Consider the following 17,930-nt stretch of genomic DNA (forward strand, 5'->3'; position numbering starts at 1 on the left):
CACTAGCCAGTGGTCGACATCCCCGGACCTTCCAGTCTGGCTCAGAACAGCTATCATGAAGCCAGGTGGGTTGACTGGAATGTCACTTCCTTTGCTGGAAAATCAAATAAAACACGAGTGTGTTCCACTCCGGAATGTCATACAGGCAGGAGGGAAGGGCTTCTGCATTCTGGAGGAATGTTCAAAGAACAAATGCAAAATCACAGTGGCTAGGAGAGGGCGGGGGATGGGCAAGAGGCACGGCCCCTTCAAACCCTCGGTCCCTGGCAGCCACCCAAAATTTGGCAAAAATGCACTTGCAAAATGAGAAGCTGGGATCACCTCAGCTTGAAAGGCTCTGTCCTATTTCAACTGGAATGACCTCCCCCTCTCCTTGGCAAACACTGAGGCCTTTACAGGGAAAAAAAAACAAAAACAAAAACACCACAATGATAATTTTTAAAAGATAAACAAGGAACCTCAGGACACCAGCCAGGGCAGAGCTTCCCAAGACAGCACAGGTCCCTTCTCCTCCAGGCAGCCCATCCTGCTGGCCAGGCCTGCCTGTCTCCCACCCCAGACAGGAGCCTCAGGGGCAAGGATGGTCAGGTCCATGAACCACGAAGTCAAAGCAAGCTGCATCTGGTCCCCATTCTACTGCCTAGCTTTATGTGACCCTGGACAATCCCCTCAGCCACACCAAGTCCTCACCTCTGAAACGGTGATACAAATTCTCACCTCCTAGAGTGACTACGAAGATTAACTGAGGTCATGCACACATGGCAATGTAGAATGAAACTAGCACATGGTAAACTCTCAATCTAAGTTAGCTAATTATTATCGTAAAATTTTGTGGCACAGTCCGTACTAAATACACATTTATTTTTCTTTAATAATATGTGAATGAATTCCTAAGATTAGAGGCTTTTGTCTTGTTCATCTCAAGAAGTCTTGTTCTTCAAGATGTTCAGCATCTTGACCAAAGCCTGGCACAAGTTAGGTACCCAGCTAACACTCATTAATCCAAGCAATGCTTATCCAAGCTGGCTCAGGGACCTGTGTCCCAGTGCTTTCTCTGGCTTAGACAGCTTGGTGGTATTTAGGTCTTCTGAATGGCAAACGGCTGAGGTCATGTGTACTGTTCTAAGCAAAGCAGAGGGAACTGGAGTGGGCAGTAGAGGGTAGTGGAGGAGTGGGTAAAGAGAGAGCTTGTAGCTCCAGGGCTCCCCCAGGCAAAGGCTGTGTGCACCTGTCCCTCTTCCTGCAGGGACCCTGCCTGCCTGACAGGCCCCCACCTCACCTTGGAGGCGGCCCAGTCCATCCAGCCTTCCGCACAAGGGTTCACGTTGATAAGGACGAGGCCCTCTACCATCTCAGGGTTGTTTAGCTGTGATTCAAGACACAAAGTGAGACAAACATCCCAGCAATCTGAAACACTAGGAACTTTCCAAGGCAAACCAAGGCTTGAGAGAAGGACCCAGAAAAAGGCAGTGTGGGCAGCAGAGCAGGCTGCTGCTCCCCGGCCTCACCCCATGCAAAACTGAGGTTCCAGCACAGCAGACACAGGATCGGGTCCTAGAGAGAGTGGGAAGGAGAAAGAGGAAGTGCAGGAGAAGTAGGAAGCCCGCCGCTTTGCAGACCTGCCTTGGGCAAGTCACTTCAACCCGTGGAGGTTCAGCTTCTCCAGCTGTCAAATGGGTGTAACACACCATCAACCTCATCAATCAAACAGGGCACACAAATGCTTTCTAGTTGTGGCAGTAACAACTGTATTACTTACTTCCAGGATATATAAACACACACACACACACACACACACACACACACACCACACAGTTACGCATCGCTGAATAACAGGGATACTTTCTGAGAAAATTCATCATTAGGAGATTTTGTCATTGTGTGAAGATCTCAGAGTACTTACACACACTTAGAAGGTATAGTCTACAACTCATCAAGGCTGTATAGTACAGCCCTTTGCTCCTAGGTTTGCTGTACAAACCTGTACAGCATGTGACGCTACCCAATACTGCAGGGAATTGCAAAACGACGCTAAGTATTGATGTATCTAAGCAAATCTAAACATAAAAATGAACCATTATAATCTTATGGACCCACTGTCAAATATGCAGTCTGTCATTGACCAAAATGTCATTATGTGACGCAGACATATATAGATATAGATATGTACACCTAGGGTACAGTTGAGACCATTTTTAATTTGCTGAGAGCCTGTATGGCCAGACCATTTTGTATTCACGTCAGTATTCCTTTCTTTTTTTTTTTTTTGTAAGATGGATGTTGTAGAATGTCAGTATTCCCAACCTCCAGCAAAGCCCAGCAAATAATAGGCAGTCAAAATACAAACGGATGAAAAAAACGAGTATTGCTGCATTCTTACACAATTGCTCGGTGAGGATACAAAGGAACAGTGGCTCTTGACCTGAGCCCAAAGAAATAACAATGACAACTGTCATGAAAACTTCCTGTGTCTGATTCTAGTTTAGAATCAGTTATGACCCAGGAGTGCCCTGACTACAAAAACCTGTACAGCTGTTACAAAGCAGTGTCATAGCAGAGTACTCAGTGAGTGAGGAGTGTCCTCACTAGATGGCTAAGAGGACAAAGCCCATGACAAAAGAATGTGTCCAGTATCATCCTTGAGTGGAGGAAGAGAAAAGGCTTTGAGTATATATATATATATGTATATATATATGAGTACCCATGCACCACACACACACACCCACACACACAACTGTGGAGCATACGGGTCATTTCTTTTTCCCTTTTGGGTTTTTGATGCTTTTCCAAATGTCCTCCTTCATCTTAAAATGTTATTTAAAATGCAATTTTCAAAAAATGCCAAAGCACTCACAGCAAATCGAGTTAGGATGTAGGCGCCTGCTCCTGTTCCCATGCCAATAATGCTTTTCAGCCTGGAAGCAAAAATACAAATGCATGTCACACAAGGAGAGAGTGACGGGAGCCTCCAAGGACCCACTCAGAACTTCCTGAGGGTGACCGCCTGGCCAGGCAATGCGCGAGCATGACGCCGTGACTGCCTGCACAGCCCTGAGGTCACCACGCTTTAGGACTGGACAGAGACCTCGACCTTAGAGAGCCACGCCCCTTCTCCTCACTTCCCTCCTGGCCGCCACCCAGGCTCTGAGAGACCGTCTGACATTTACGGGAAGGCCCGTTACGGCATCATTTCTTCCCACTCTTAAGCTTTATTTTGGATTCTAAAACTTGGAATGAAAACAAATTGAGCAAGAACCATGAAGTTATCATTATTTGAAGAGCTCAAGACAGAGAGGAACACTGGAAAAATGAGGGTGTGGAGAGAAAAGCTAAGGTCTCAGGCAACTCCATTCCAGAACATTCCATGGGAAAGAGAAGCGAATGGAAGAATAGGAGGCAAGGGCAAATGGGTGGGGCGGCTGCCATCATGCAACATAACGTTCATGCGAGAGGAAAACTGAAGTTACAGGAGACAGACTAGAGCTCAGAGACTGTGTGAAGAACAGTGTTCACAGAGTGACGAGCTAATTTCTTGCCTCATCTTTAAACTGCAACCTTAATTTTAGTGGTCAGTCCAGAGCAAAGCCAAGGGGCAGGAAGATGCTAGAAACCAGGTTTCTCTGCAAACAGAGGAGGAGCTGATCCTTCGCTCTTACCCAAACTGTTGAAGGACTCCAGGAAGCATTTCAGCCAGCTGATCCATGGACGGGTACATGTACCTGGGGATGACACACAGAAGCCATTATTGAGCGCCCGGACAGAAACGGGTAATCCAAACAGGGACACGCTTGAAGGGTGGGGACCATGCAACAGCCTGCCCCATGCACCCAGACCCCCCAGTCTAGTCCCTTCCCATCCTCCTTCCAAGACCCCTGCAGCACACTCTATCAATTGCTTCCTACGCTCCAGGTCCCACCGATGCATTCTGGGAATTAGCTCATTCAATTTTCACAATAACTCTAGGAGGCTGCTAGGATTTCCCCCCATAGCAAGATTATAAGCATCACTGACGCTGAGAGATGAGCCACTTGGCCTCACAAGAGCAGTAGATGGTTAGCCAGAAACATGTCCTCACTGTGTTTGTCTGGTTTTGGGTCTAGGGTGTTGCAGAAACTGACTAGAAGGCATTTCACAATTCCAAACTCAGGGAGAAGGAATTAAAACAGGCATGAATGAGTTCTATCCGCAAAGAAGTGATTGATCCTCACACATGCCGGGCTTTTGGTGAGGCAATGGCAGGGGCCTGTGAGCAAAGCAGATGCAAAACAGGGCAGGAGCCAGCCCTCAAGTCAACAGAAAGGGGGGTGTGTGACTCATAACAAAGGCTATCGAAACAGAGACCTGACGTGATCAGATGATCAGGGAGGGCTTCTTGGAAGAAGTGATGCTGAAGGGGTCATGGGAACCTGATGAGTAAAGCATGTGGGCAGGGAAGCAGTGTGTGCAGATGCCCTGGGAAGAGCCAGAAAGAGCCCGTATGGTGTGGCTCCACATCAACAGAGCCATTCAGCTGAGAAGCCGCAGGGCAGAAGAGGGGCAAAAGACATGAAGCTCCACTGAAATGGCCCCGGCTCAATTTGAAGCCAGCAGCTCCTAAGGTGTGACACTGGAGAAGCTTGCAGGGCCCTCTGTTTCTTCCCTGTTCCCCAGGGCTGGTGTGAGGTGAGGAAGCAGCAGAATTCTACTTCCAAGGTCCCTCCTGTGCAGGTGGTGGACACCGAAGCCAGGAGGAGCCCAGCCAGGGATCCCCTACCCTGCTCAGCTGTCTCAGCTTCAGGATACAAGCGGCTCACCCTTAAAGGGCCTGGAGACGCCCCCTCACCCCTCTCAAGCCCCACACTCTCCTCTGCCCTACTCCAGGAGAAAGAAACAAGTCAGGCCCCACTCTGACAGTGGGTCCCACCAGATGCACACGAAAACCACCTAGTAAAAACTAGGGGGAAAATGCACTGTAATACCCAGACCAACTGAATAAAAATTCCTGGGGGTAGAGCTCAGGCCTCAGAATATTTGTAAAGCCCCACCAGGGGGAACTAAGAGTTTCTGCTTTCCCCCAAGTCTTTCACGCAATTGGTCCAACCAAAGATTTACGGAAATACCTCTGGCATTATCTGCTGGTTAACAATTAACCATGTCCCACTGTTTTAATACACTTTTAATTTTTGGTCCTAACCCCATATGGTTGGCTGTCCCTTCCCTTCCTCTCTGATAAAGGTTAATTATTAAGGATAATTCTGAACACTAATAAAAAAGGATATCTATTTATAAATGCCAAGAAGGCCTCTTCTGGAAGACTTTAAGCCCAAGAACCTACTCCTGCCCTAGTTTAATCACAGCGTCAGGTGCGGGGACAAGAGGGGTTATCTCTGAGGTCTGCCTCCCCCACATGATACTGATTGGGGGATCCAACAAGCTTGACCATAATTGCACAAGGGGAAACTGAAAGGCCATGCCCATACAGATCACGAGCTGACAAGGGCCAGGCAGTGTAAACACTCTCAACTAAGGCAGCCTGATGTTCCAAAGAGGATACACATCTCAGCAGATAGGACCAAAGCCAACTCCCCAGTTATCAGCTGTGCAACCTTTTTTTCTTTTTTGGAGACAGAGTCTTGCTCTGTCACCCAGGCTGGAGTGCAGTGGTGTGATCTCAGCTCACTGTAACCTCTGCCTCCCAGGTTCAAGGGATTCTCTGGCCTCAGCCTCCCGAGTAGCGGGGATTATAGCCACGCGCCACCACGCCCAGCTAATTTGTGTATTTTTAGTGGAGACAGGGTTTCACCATGTTGGCCGGAGACAGGGTTTCACCATGTTGGCCAGGCTGGTCTCAAACTCCCAACCTCAGGTGGTCCGCCCACCTTGGCCTCCCAAAGTGCTGGGATTACAGGCGTGAACCACCGTGCCCAGCCTCAGCTGTGCAACCTTCAGCAAGATAGTTAACGCCTCCATGCCTCAATATGTTCATCTGGAAAATGGAGCTAACAACAGCAGCTACACAGAGCTAGCTGTAAGGATTAAGCCCAATGTTCGATACGAAGGATGAAGCCTAGCCCACAGGAAGTGCTCCATCAATGTTACTTCTCTCCCTCTCTTTTTCTCCCCAACCGTCTAGGTTTTTCTCCACACTATTTGGTGGTGTCTGGTCCTCCTCCACTTCAGTCCTGTCCAGGCTGAGCACACCTATCGCAACGCCAGCCTTGCAGGAAGGCTGGGGGAATGGGGAGATAGCATCTGATGAGTATGTTGTTTCAGTTTGGGAAGATGAGAAAGTCCTGGAGATGGACAGTGGTGATGGCTGCACAACAATGTGTGAATGTCCTTAATGCCACTGAACTATATACTTAAAAATAGTTAAAGTGCCAACTTTTATGTTATGTACCTTTTCCCACAATTTAAAAAGTGCTTAAGACGATACATTTTATATTTTACCACAATTAAAAAGTATTTAAAAGAGCAAAGCAGCTGAACCCCTCCCCGACACCCAGTTTCCACCCTGTAGAGCTCATAGGGCAAGAGGCCTCTCACCCTGCGGGGAAGGAGGCTGCACCGTCCTGCTGGCCAGGGGCGTCCACGTGGCAGACAGCAAAGTGCTGGGTGATCTCCTGCATGTCCTCGTAGTTGAAGAGGGGGTTGTAGCAGGTTTTGTCTGAAGAACAGCAGAGAGGGAGAGACGAGAAAAAAGTAAGATGAGAAAAAAATTAGGTGTCTCGGTGGCAAAGCACATTCATTTTGTTTCATTCCTATTCGGAAGAAGGAAGTGAACTTAGAAGAACACAGATGTTCTCGTTTTTTGTGTTTTGGTTTTGTCCCCATGCCCACTTTCCTCTGGTGATAAAAAGCAAGAGTAAGTTTCATGGGGCAAGGGAGTGGTAGCTGGCAGACGAATGTTGCAGTTGGTGCTGGAAGGGGCTCCCAGGCTGGCTCCCGCAGCTCCTCCAGTCAGTCAGGCTCAGGATGGCCCTGGCAGGAGATGAGTTTGCCCCCCTGATCCTCTCTTTCCATCTGGGTCCACTATACCCTCCCATCTGGGGCACTGGCCCAGGACACACAAAATTTTCAAACGAGGAGGAGCATGGGAGGTGAGGTATGCCTCCTCCATTCATGTGGCTTGGATGAGTCTCCTCACTGCTGAAGCCTAAGAAGTTGGGCTGCTCACCCTACTTCCTGTCCCTTTTCCTCCGGGGCACTCAGCTGGACAGTATTTCCCAGGCTCCCTTGCAATGACAGGCAGCCATGTGATCTGTTTCTGGCCAATAGCCAGTGACTGTCACCATTTCCTCACCATACCTGCCACCCAGATCCTCTAAGATCCTCTAAGTTTCTCTCTTCTCCTATCTACCTGCCGGAAGCATAGTTTCCAGCAGAAGGGCTCTGCAGCCCCAGGGGATGGCAAACCCACAAGCTAGAAGGAGCCTGGGTCCTTGAATTGCCAAATAGAACATGTTCCACTAAACACCCACTAAACTGTTACATGAGTGAGAAATAAAACATATATTGTGCTAAGCCACAGAGGGCTTGGCATCTTTTGTTATAGTGGTAAGCCTATTATAAACCAACAATGAGCCTCTCTAAATGGGGAGAGACGCTGCCATATGCAATTCCAGTTCCTTGTCAGAGTCAATAAAATAAGATAGTGTAAATCAAAATACCTAGCATGGACCTGGTACAAAATGGATATAAGGGAAACAGACAGGGGAAGAAGTGAGATAAAAGAAGGTGAAAATGAAATAAAAAAGTGTTTTCAGTGACATCATCCCCAGCCTCAAGGTATTGATAAGCTTTATAGAAACAAATTAAAATCAGGCAGTGCATCGTCAAAAATCAAGCAAGCTTGCAATACTCAAGTTCATAAAAATTACGGGACCAGTGAAACCTGTGTCTTCTGATTCCTCACAGAAGAATTCACCTCTATTCCATGAAATTTCAACATTTAGTAGATTCCATTCCATTCTCATCTATGAAAAATGAGGAACCCACCTATGAAACCCTCCTGGTAATCTTGGAATTCACGGTCTAAACATTGACAGCAGAGTTACTCACACAGCCAAAAAGTGAAAATGCCCCAAATGCCCATCAACTAAAGAATAGATGGCTGGGCCCAGTGGCTCATGCCTGTAATCCTAGCACTTTGGGAGGTGGAGGTGGGTGGATCACCTGAGGTCAGGAGTTCGAGGTCAGCCTGGCAACATAGTGAAACCCCGTCTCTACTAAAAATACAAACATTAGCCAGGTGTGGTGGTGGGTGCCTATAATAATCCCAGCTACTTGGGAGGCTGAGGCAAAAGAATTGCTTGAACCCAGTAGGTGGAGATTGCAGTGAGCCATGATCGCACCACTGCACTCCAGCCTGGGCAACAGAGCGAGACTCTGTCTCAAAAATAAAAAAAAGAAAAAAAAAAAGAAAAAGAAAAAAGAAAGAATAAAGTGCAGTAAATCCATACAATGGAATATTATTATTCAATAAAGGAATAAAGGAAATATAAAAACTAATGCATGGCCTGGATAAACCTTGAAAGCACTATGAAACAAGCCAGTTACAAAAAAAAGCACATATTATTTGATTCAATGTATACAAAATTCCAGAATAGGCAAATTCACAGAAAAGGAAAGACACTAAAGGGTCAGTCATCTGAGGGTGGGGTGACAGATAAAAGGTACAGGATTTTTTGGAAGGATGAAAATGTTCCAAAATTGTGCTGATGGTTGCACAATTCTGTGAAAAGACTAAAAACCATATGCGTGCATTAATATAGAAGTCACTGCCACAGATAGCAAAGAGCTTCCTGTGTTCCCAGCGCCTCCGGGCACACAGACAACTCCGTGCCCACATGCAGCGCATTTCTGGCTTTTCCAGGCTGTGGCAAGAGTTCTTCCCAGAACAGCCCCAGGAAGTCCCAGGCAAAAAGAAACCACCACCTCCCGGCCATCAGCCCTTCTCGGCTGCCTTTTTCTGCCACTCTCTTGGGAACCGGCTGACAGGGAACCAGAGCTCCCCAGAACTTACGGTTCATGCCAATATCATGGTAGGTGAGGATGACAGGCCGGTTTCCCTTGGGAGTCCCACACAGCGTGACGTGAACAGAGCCGTGTAAAGTCTCGATGTCCTGCTCCTGAGGAGACACAGCAGACAGTGGGCTGGTCATGTGGGGTTCATGGCATCCGTGTGACTGAAGACAGTCAGCCTGTTTCCAACTGTGTTTTGAGGAAGCTCACTTCTCGTCTGGCCATAAGAACCCTGGCTTCGGGCAGTAGCTCTCTCTGGCCAGAAGCCACTCCCAGGACCAGGGCTAGGAGGGGACTCCCATGAGGCAGGGGACAGAGGCCTGGCTCAGACTGTGCTGTTAAATGCATAAAATGCCGGGGATAGGGCCTGCCCGCAGCCGTCTCTGCACCAGACTATTTGCTCCGTCCGGAAAACAGGCCATCAAGCCTGCGCTTCCTTGCCTCCAGGCCCCACTGGCCCCACAGGTTACTGTACCTGTGACTAACATCTGCTGGCTTGGGACTACCCAGAATTCACTCCCCACTTCCAAGAACAGCCCCCAGTTTCCTTCAGGAACCCACCCAACCCTCACCCTCAGTCCTAAGAGTTCTGTTGACAGTGACCCCCCCTCCCCACGTTTCACAAGTCAAGGCTAGTTCATGCACTCTACCTCCCAGTTGCAAGGACTGGATCAGGAAAGAATACGTGGGTTGTCTCAGGCTAACTAAAGCCAGCTGCACTTATTTCTAGCAATTAGGCAACAGGATTGGACTTGATGGAGCAAGGTTGGGAGGGCTGGATCTGCAGCAGCCACACTGTCACCATGAGGCAAGGGCCTGCCTGAAAGCATGGCCAGCCCAGGGATGGAAAAGAGTGAAAGAAGGTTTGGGGATGGCATCCACCACCTGGGATTTTCAGTTACATGGGCCACCAACTTCCAATCCCACATAAGCCATGTTGAGTTGACCAAAAGATTCTGAATGATATCATGCCCATCCTCCCTCCTGCCCTTCCTTCTCGTTGGGCCAGGTGGTTCTTCTGGTCAAGGCCAACTCTCCAGCTCGGCCAATGACCCCCAGCCAGCTTACCCCCAGTCATCCCTGCGCTTCTCCGCACCAAACCTTCCTAACAGCTGAAGACCTGCTCACCTTTCTTCCTCTGGAAAACAAAAAAAAGGCACCCTGCCTTGGTTCCAAGTACCCCAGCTCACTCATGGACAAATCTTTCACCTGCCATGTTCATCTAAACTCCTGCAGAGGGTGGTTGTGAGTCTTTCTCAATTGTCACTTCCACTCGCCCTTCACCCTATGCCTACCCTGGGCTTCCGCCCTCCTGAAGGTCACCCAGAAGTTCCCGAGGACCCCAGTCACTCGTCTCCCTTGAGAAATTTCCACATCTGAGAGCAGTGACCTCCCCTTTGAAGTGCCCCACTGTGGGCTCTGCTCCCACAGGGCAGTTGGGGAGCGGGAGGGAAGGCCATCAGGCTGCTGAGACCATCCAGGTGCCAAGGCAGTGCTGAACCATGTCCCTCCATGTCCTCACCCTCACAGGAGCCCTGCCAAGGCCATGTGACCCAGCTGGCTGAGGAAGTGAAGTCAGTGTCCCAGAGTCACACTGGCAGGCAGCACAGAGGCAGGTCCCCCGACAGTCAGCCTCCGCGGGGCCCCAGGCTTCTCAGCACTTGACCCGCCCGCGAGCGGCGCACACTCAGGCCTCACGAGGCCACCTCAGCTCAGCACACTGCATTGATTTTCCAAAGAGTAAATGAGGCAGTGAAGTGGAACACAGAACACTCTAAATGCTGTTGAACCTGCTTCCAGAAGCTGGCAGAAATGTGACCCATACAGATCGCTGCTGTGTGGCGGCAGACAGGAGGGTCAGCGTTCACAAACTCACGCTTGAGAAGAAGGGATGGGACAGATCACCACTTAGGCACCCTGCTTGAATCTTTAAAACAGGAACAGCCTGGCCCTTCCTACCTCCTAGGGGTGCTGAAGGCCCAGAGGACGTGGGCTGCTCCATTTGCGAGTGACCCCCCGTGAAGTAGCACGAGGCAGCCACCCCCACGCCATCCACACCAGCTGGTGATTGGATTCCACCTCTGCTACTTCTTTACCCCTGATACTTAAGACAGTTCAATTTCATCCGAGAAACATTCATTAGGCACCTACTGTATGCCAGGTCCCCTTTGTCCCTGCAGGGATGAGTGGGTGACAACTCACAAGCTAGTGGGGGCAGTGGAGATGGCCCTGGGGGGCTGCAGGTCCTCTGGGTCCTCTGAGAAAAGAGGAGAAAGAGGATTCAACCCACCGGCGGGTTGCTGGGAATGGGACCAGGAAAGCCTCCTGCATCCCTTAAGATCTACTATTCTCAACCTGAGGAACAGGTTCAAAAATAAAGAAAAATGGCATCCAATTCCCAGGTTCCCCCGCAGTGTATGAAAGCTCCGTACTGAGTTTCCAATAAGAACTCACCACCTTCCCATCCCCAGCGGAGGAGTGCAGGAGTTCCCAACACTCATTTGGAGAACCCCGAAGCCAGCCAGCCCCAGGCCACCATCGTGCTTCTGCAGAAAGGAGAAAAGCACCCCGGCTCACTCATGGACCAATCTCTCACCTGCCATGTTCATCTAAACTCCTGCAGAGGGTAGTCGTGACTCTTTCTCAATTGCCACTTCCACTCGCCTGCCCTGGGTTTCCGCCCTCCTCAAGGTTACCTAAAAGTTCCCTGTTCCTGAATGGCACAGGGACGCAGCAGTGGTTACTAGGTGAGGGTGGTGACATATAAAGAGGGTCTGTACAGAGCCAGGCCCAGCCCCCTGGGAGCACCCCGGGCCCGCCCAGCATGGGGTCATCCTGGCACCCGCATTAGCCCCCAACATGGTAAGCCCCCGGCACACAGAGCTCAGCCCCATCTCCCTTCCCCCCTCTCTGCCCCTCAGGGCCCAACACTTCTTTCCTGCCCATAACAGGCACTGGAAAAATCCATCGATGAGGGAGCAGTGGCCCAGCTTCCAGTGGGGGCCGGAGATTATCTGCTGGGCCCAGCCCGGCCCTGTAGCCACTGTGAGAACAAAGGTCCATTTGTTTGTGGGGGCACATTCTTCATTGTCTCCCCAGCTGACCCACATGCCTCCCTCTAAAAGACAGGCCAGGGCAGGCGGTGTCCCCACCGCCACGGACATCGGAGTTCAAATCCAAGTCCTACCACTCCCCAACCTCTGAGCCTCCAGATCCTCACCCCTGAGCTGGGAGAGCCGCCTGCACCCCAGGTTCCATAGCAGGAGAGGAGTCACCTGCACGGAGCCCAGAGCACAGCACCAGGCAGGAAGGGGACTCCCAGTGCAGGCAGCAGAGGGTGCTAATGTGGCGGCAGGTACGGGACACGCCACCCTAGCTGGCATCAAGAATGTCCCTGGCAGCCCCCAGGGTTGCGAGTGGGTAGCAGATTTTTGACTCATCTCTTTGAAGGTCTTAAAATTATACAGCCATGGAACCAGAACTAAATTGGAGGGTCTATTCCTCAGTCCAAGAAGGAAAGCCTGCCTGGGTCTCATTCACTTTCTGTCCACAGGCCTCTGCACAGCTGCCTGCTCTCAGTGCGCACCCGGTATCTGCTGGATAAGAGATCTGATCCTGACAGATAATGGTGAGCACTACCCCCTAGGAAGGAACCTTCTCTCCTAAGGGCATCGATCTATGTTGGGATCTTCCCCATTCTGCTCTTGGATTGGCCATGAGATGCTCAGCTCCCTCCTGATAAGCCCCCCAGGGTTGGTGAGAGCCTCACAGAGCACTAATGCTTCACTCCAGCTCATGAGTGTCAGGATCCTGGCTGCTGTCCCAACACTGCCCCAAACCTCAGCCTGAGCAGGACTCAAAAAAGAGGCTTTCGACATTGCTAGGCTTGGTGGGAAGGACAAAGACCCTGCCTGAGAACATGGAAGTGAAGTGGTGAAGGTCACACAGGGGCAGGGCTGCTTCCCAGGCATAGGTGAGCAGAGGTGAGGGAGAACATTTGCCAAGTGCCTACTAAGACTAAGGCAGGGTATCAGACCTCCATGCCACCGGGAGGCCATCAATCCCATTTTACAGGTAAAGAAGTTGAGGGGACTCTCCCAAGGTCATAGGCTTGTGGTGGTAGAAGCAGGATTCGAACTCTCTCCGCTGGGCCCTTGCTCCTTGGTGCCAGGGTCTGCTGGCCCCCATCGGTCCTCCACTCAGTTCCTGGCCCACCAGCACACACAGGAGGAGGAGGAAAAAAGCAAGTGTTGTGATCTTCTCTGTACCCAAGTCCCATCCCCTAAGTCACACACACACACACACCCAACAAACACATCCACCAACAAACACACGTGCACGCACGCGGTTCTAAGCCAGTCAGGAAGACTGTCTGAGATTGAATGGGAGAATTACAACACTCACAAACACAGGCCTTTGTCCTATTCAGTCCCAAAGGAATGTTCTGTCCTTCTGTCCCTGCGGGGATAAATCACTCAGTGTTCTGGAGAGAGGAGCCCGTCCCATGCCTTCTATGTTTTCCCAAAGAGAAAGCACAAGGAACCCAGAACATAGAACTGCAAGGTGCACTGTTCGTCCTCTTGCCTGAGAGGGCAAAGTGCCTGTCTCGGGGCTCATGAGGGATCCCCTAACTTCTGGCTGGGACAAGGCTGGCAACACAAACACAACTCTTCCACCATCCAGAGCCCCACAGCCAGCTCTTGCACAGTTCAGGACCAGGCCACAGAAGACCCTGCTCACAAGGCCTGATCCAGACAAGGAGACGAAAAGACAAAAACCCGGCTGCACACATTGTCCTCTCACCTGCTCTGGAAGAGTCTGGAAAGCTGCTCTCTCAAGTCTAGAGGTGATGGCAGGGATGGGGGCAGTAATAAACAGCCACTGCATCTTGCCCCATGCCCGCTTTGAGTTTCTCACACGTGTTTTCTCATTAAATACACGGAACAACCATTGCAGAGATGAGAAAGCTGAGGCTGAGAGAGATTAAGGACTTCATCCAAGGCCACACAGCTGGAATAATGGGGCAGGATCTGAACCAAGCTTGGATTCGAATGTCTGCATCCAAAGCCTGTTCTCTTTAACATCCTGTTTCATATTCTGTGCCGGGCGGAAGAGGGGAAGGAAACCTTTCTCTGCAATGTGCACTGTGACTCCCTAAAGGGGATGCAGCAAGTCAGATTTCCCACACTTATTTGACTGCAAAACACTTGGACCTCCCCAGGGTCTCCAAGGACTGGCCATCCATGCAGCACAGGCTGTTACACTACCAAACAGAATCGAGAAATATTATCTGCTGCTCCCATCCTCCTAAAATAGGCACCTGCCCCCAAACTGCAGGCATGTGTGTCTTTGTGAGGAAGTGTGCCAACACTGGAAACACCTCAGCACAGACATCAGACGTCACCTCCTCCTTCCTGCTACCCACCATACACACGCCGTGCAAGCCCTGTTCTCCTTTGCAGCACAACCACAATTACAAATATACGTGTAACAGCTGCCTCCCCAGCCAGGCCGCCAATTCCCAGAGGGAAAGGCTCTCTCTCCAATTGGCAGAGTCTGGCCTGGAGGGTGCTCTTAGAGATTTACAGTCTACACTGCCTGTATGCTGGCAAGTAGCAAACATGGCACCTACCACTATGGTCTACACCGCCTGTAAGCTGTCAAGTGGGGAAACAAGACCTAACACTAAGTATGCCTTAAAGATTTCATCCCTTTGGCTGTCAACCCTGGCTTGGGAGCTTTAAAACTATGGCAGATTCCGTTGGTTGGCATCCCAAACATCTGTTGTTCCCTTCTTTTTGAGGATAGAATTCCAACTGATATACTAAGCAGCAAAGTGCCTGATAAAGTGGTCCCCTTCCTTACTCACCTCTCTTGTAACCAAGGATGGTCAGGAGGTTCAGTTCTGGCCAATGAGATGCCAGCAGAAATTCCTGCAGCTTCAAGGAGAGTTTTTTAAAAAGGGTCAAACTTGACCTTTTGATTCTTATCCTTTCACCCTCCTGCCTGCATCGTACTTGGAACATGGATGAGATGCTCGGGGGTTCGGTGGCCATCCTACCAATCTGAGGACCAAAGCCGCATGCTCAGGTGATAGCAGGAAGCTGTAAGGACTAACTCCAGCTGGGCTGGGTGACATTCATAGCTGGGGTGTTGGCTTTCTAGCTTGGTGAGAATAGCAAACATTTCCTGGACACAGCACTGGTTTTTGAGCAATACTTATCCTAATGATATAACCACCACGTGCCTTTGGCCAAGTTATCAGCCTTCTCTGACAATCTCTGCCATCAGTTGTAAGCTCAGGTCAATGACAAGGCCTCCTGCTCCACTGTGATGCTCCCGAGACTAAAACCATGGTACAGACCTGAATGTGTTTTGCAAGCTGCAGCATTTCCCTCCATGTCATTCATTATGGACAACCGCTCCAGAGACGATTAGTGTGAAGCTGCCGGGGCCAGCCTCACTGGCTTAAGACAACTCTCTGGATGATCCGGAGGGGCTCTGGAGGCCAGCTGTGACTGTCTCCCCGCTGCCCCCGGTAATCCCCTCCTTCCCAGCAGGCCCTGGGCAGATGCTGGCCGTCCTGGGCTCTAAGAGGATGACCGCGTACCCAGGCTCTAAGTCAGCTGGTGGGTTGGGCGACCGCTCCCTCAGTCTAGCAAGCCTTGGGGTCCAAGCATGGCCAGAGCAGTTACGGTGCCCTCTCGAACAGCTGTCCAGGAAGCTGATTGTGTCTCATCAGCATAAAGTCAAGGCCCATGACAGCAAGAAAGGCAAATCATGGGAACAGAGGCTCAAGAGAAAATGTCAGGGGCCTGCCCCCTCCCCATCATCTTTTCATAAAATGATACACTCCTCCCCCGATATTTTCCTGGTTCATCTCCTATGCCCATGGAGGAGGAGGGGGAGCCATACCAGTGCCATTCATCTTAATGATCCATTCCATTAAGTAACAAACATAGGCTAGGTGTGATGGCTCACACCTATAACTTTGAGCTTGAGACCAGCATCTGCAACATAGTGAGACCTCCTTTCTACAAAAAACGAAATTAGCCAGGCATGGTGGCTCACGCCTATAGTCCCAGCTACTAGGGAGGCTGAGGTAGGAGGATCACTTGAGCCCAGGAGGTCACAGTTGCAGTGAGCCGAGGTCGCACTAATACACTCCAGTGTGGGCAACAAAGGGAGACCCTGTCTAAAAAAAAAAAAAAAAAAAAGAGTAAAGAACACATAAAGTACCAGAGATAACCAGGGGAGGTGTGTGTAGCCAGAAGGAACACGATAAAAAGACAGCCACCCACTTACTGAGCAAGTCCGACAAAGCCAGCTTTGTCTCCTGTGCTGTATCATGACAGCCATTGAACAGCCTTTGGGGCTGAAGTATAGGTGCCCAACGAGATAACAGAGTTAAGATTCAAGATAGATAGGTCCTTGGGCTTCCAAAGCCATGATTCCCCTGCAAGCCTGACACAATGGAAGACCTTCAAGAGGTCAAGCTAGGCCTGTCACTTCTCACTTCATTCCCCTGTCTTCTTTTATGTTGACATCCGGTCAAGAGAATTAAAGTTAAACAGAGTCAGGGAACAGGCTGCAGCGGGCAGAGAGTGTCAGCCTGGGAATACAGCATGCAACTGGAACCCACGCTGAAGACCTCAGTTCTCCAAGGAAACAAGAATTAGGAAGAACGTCTTTGTTTGGATTAGGGTGAAGAGACGGAGCAGACCCCGTCATCCATGGAGCAGGGGAGGGCGACAAAGCCCTGTGAGCTGAGCCCGCTGCTGTGTGCATTCAGCGTTTGCAATGCGCTCAGGGACAGCGATGCTCCCCAGTGTTTCACAGATTAGGAAACTAAGCCCCAGGGAGGTCAAGCAAGTGGCCACGGACACGCGAGTAGCAAATGAAAGGGCTGGGTCTGCACTCGCTTCCACTCACTGCACCCTTTCTGAGACACCAGGAGATGAGTGAGGTCAGCCTGGCAGAGCCTGGCCTGGACACACCTCGGAGGCCTGGGTATGAGCCCCACCTCTCCTCTTCCATTGGAGGGTACTCCTAGGAAACCCACAGCAGAATTGCAGAAGCAGCACACTGTGCTTATTTTCCAAAGCCTCATTTTGCCCTGATCCAGATGAGCGTTCCTGTCATCTGTCACTCTAAGGGTTTGCTCTAAGTCCCAATGGCTTTGCTAGGAAGTAGGGCTGGGGGAGGGCGAGAATGGGAAATGGCGAGTTGAGGATTTCCAGGCTTCTATCTGAGTTCTGCCCACCTTCAGTCATGGGGCATGAAAACAAGAAGCAACTGTGTGGAAAGAGAGAAATTAGCAAAAGGTCACTATTTCCATTTTCCCTGTGAGCTGGTCTGCTTCCAAGAAAAGGAGGGAAAACAGCCCCCCCTGAATGGGATCGTACATCCCCAAGACCAGCTCAGCTCTGCTAAACAAGAGGCCTCACAGCAGAACGGGAGCCAGACCTCCAGAGCCCCTGCCCACCCTGGTGCTGCCCCAGCCCCCTCCACCGCTCCACGTGGAGTCCCCGTGGGTAACATCAGCTCATTTCCCAGGGAGCCCTGGTGAGCACACAAACACAGATTCCCATGGAAACCAAATCAAATCTAACCGTCTGAATAACTCGAGATCCAGGTGGAGGGAATTAGAAGCAGCAAATCCAACAGAAAAAGCAATCTGAAGCCACAGAAAGCCACCCAGCCCACGAGGTACAATTTATCGGTGATGAAGTCAACTCTGATGTCCCTTCCCTAAAACTCGTTAAATGAACTTTGGCTCCAGACCTGCAGATTGAATCAGCTTTCACCATCTATTTCATCATGGCGTGACACTGGGCAAATCCTTTCACTTTTTCTGGGCCTCGTATCTTCCACATAAAACAAAGATGGCAAGGACAGATGGCAAGGATACCTCCCTCAACAAGGTT

The 17,930-nt window shown here is 50.4% G+C and overlaps 1 protein-coding gene across 2 annotated transcripts in view; it reads right to left on the bottom strand.

Annotated features, from left to right (window-relative positions):
• NDRG1 (N-myc downstream regulated 1) overlaps positions 1-17,930 on the bottom strand; it is a 59,480-nt gene that overhangs the window by 17,758 nt on the left and 23,792 nt on the right. The window contains exons 4-8 of one of the 2 annotated variants that reach the window (XM_055287321.2): positions 9,005-9,110; positions 6,526-6,646; positions 3,657-3,719; positions 2,855-2,915; positions 1,280-1,366 (exon numbers count right to left, since the gene is read on the bottom strand). In XM_055287321.2, the coding sequence (XP_055143296.1) occupies positions 1,280-1,366; positions 2,855-2,915; positions 3,657-3,719; positions 6,526-6,646; positions 9,005-9,110 (438 nt within the window). Of the gene's footprint in view, positions 1-1,228; positions 1,367-2,854; positions 2,916-3,656; positions 3,720-6,525; positions 6,647-9,004; positions 9,111-17,930 lie in introns of both variants that reach the window. The other variant, XM_055287320.1, reaches the window with a different exon arrangement.

This window comes from Symphalangus syndactylus, chromosome 7 (genome assembly GCF_028878055.3).
Source record: "Symphalangus syndactylus isolate Jambi chromosome 7, NHGRI_mSymSyn1-v2.1_pri, whole genome shotgun sequence".
NCBI lineage: Eukaryota > Metazoa > Chordata > Mammalia > Primates > Hylobatidae > Symphalangus > Symphalangus syndactylus.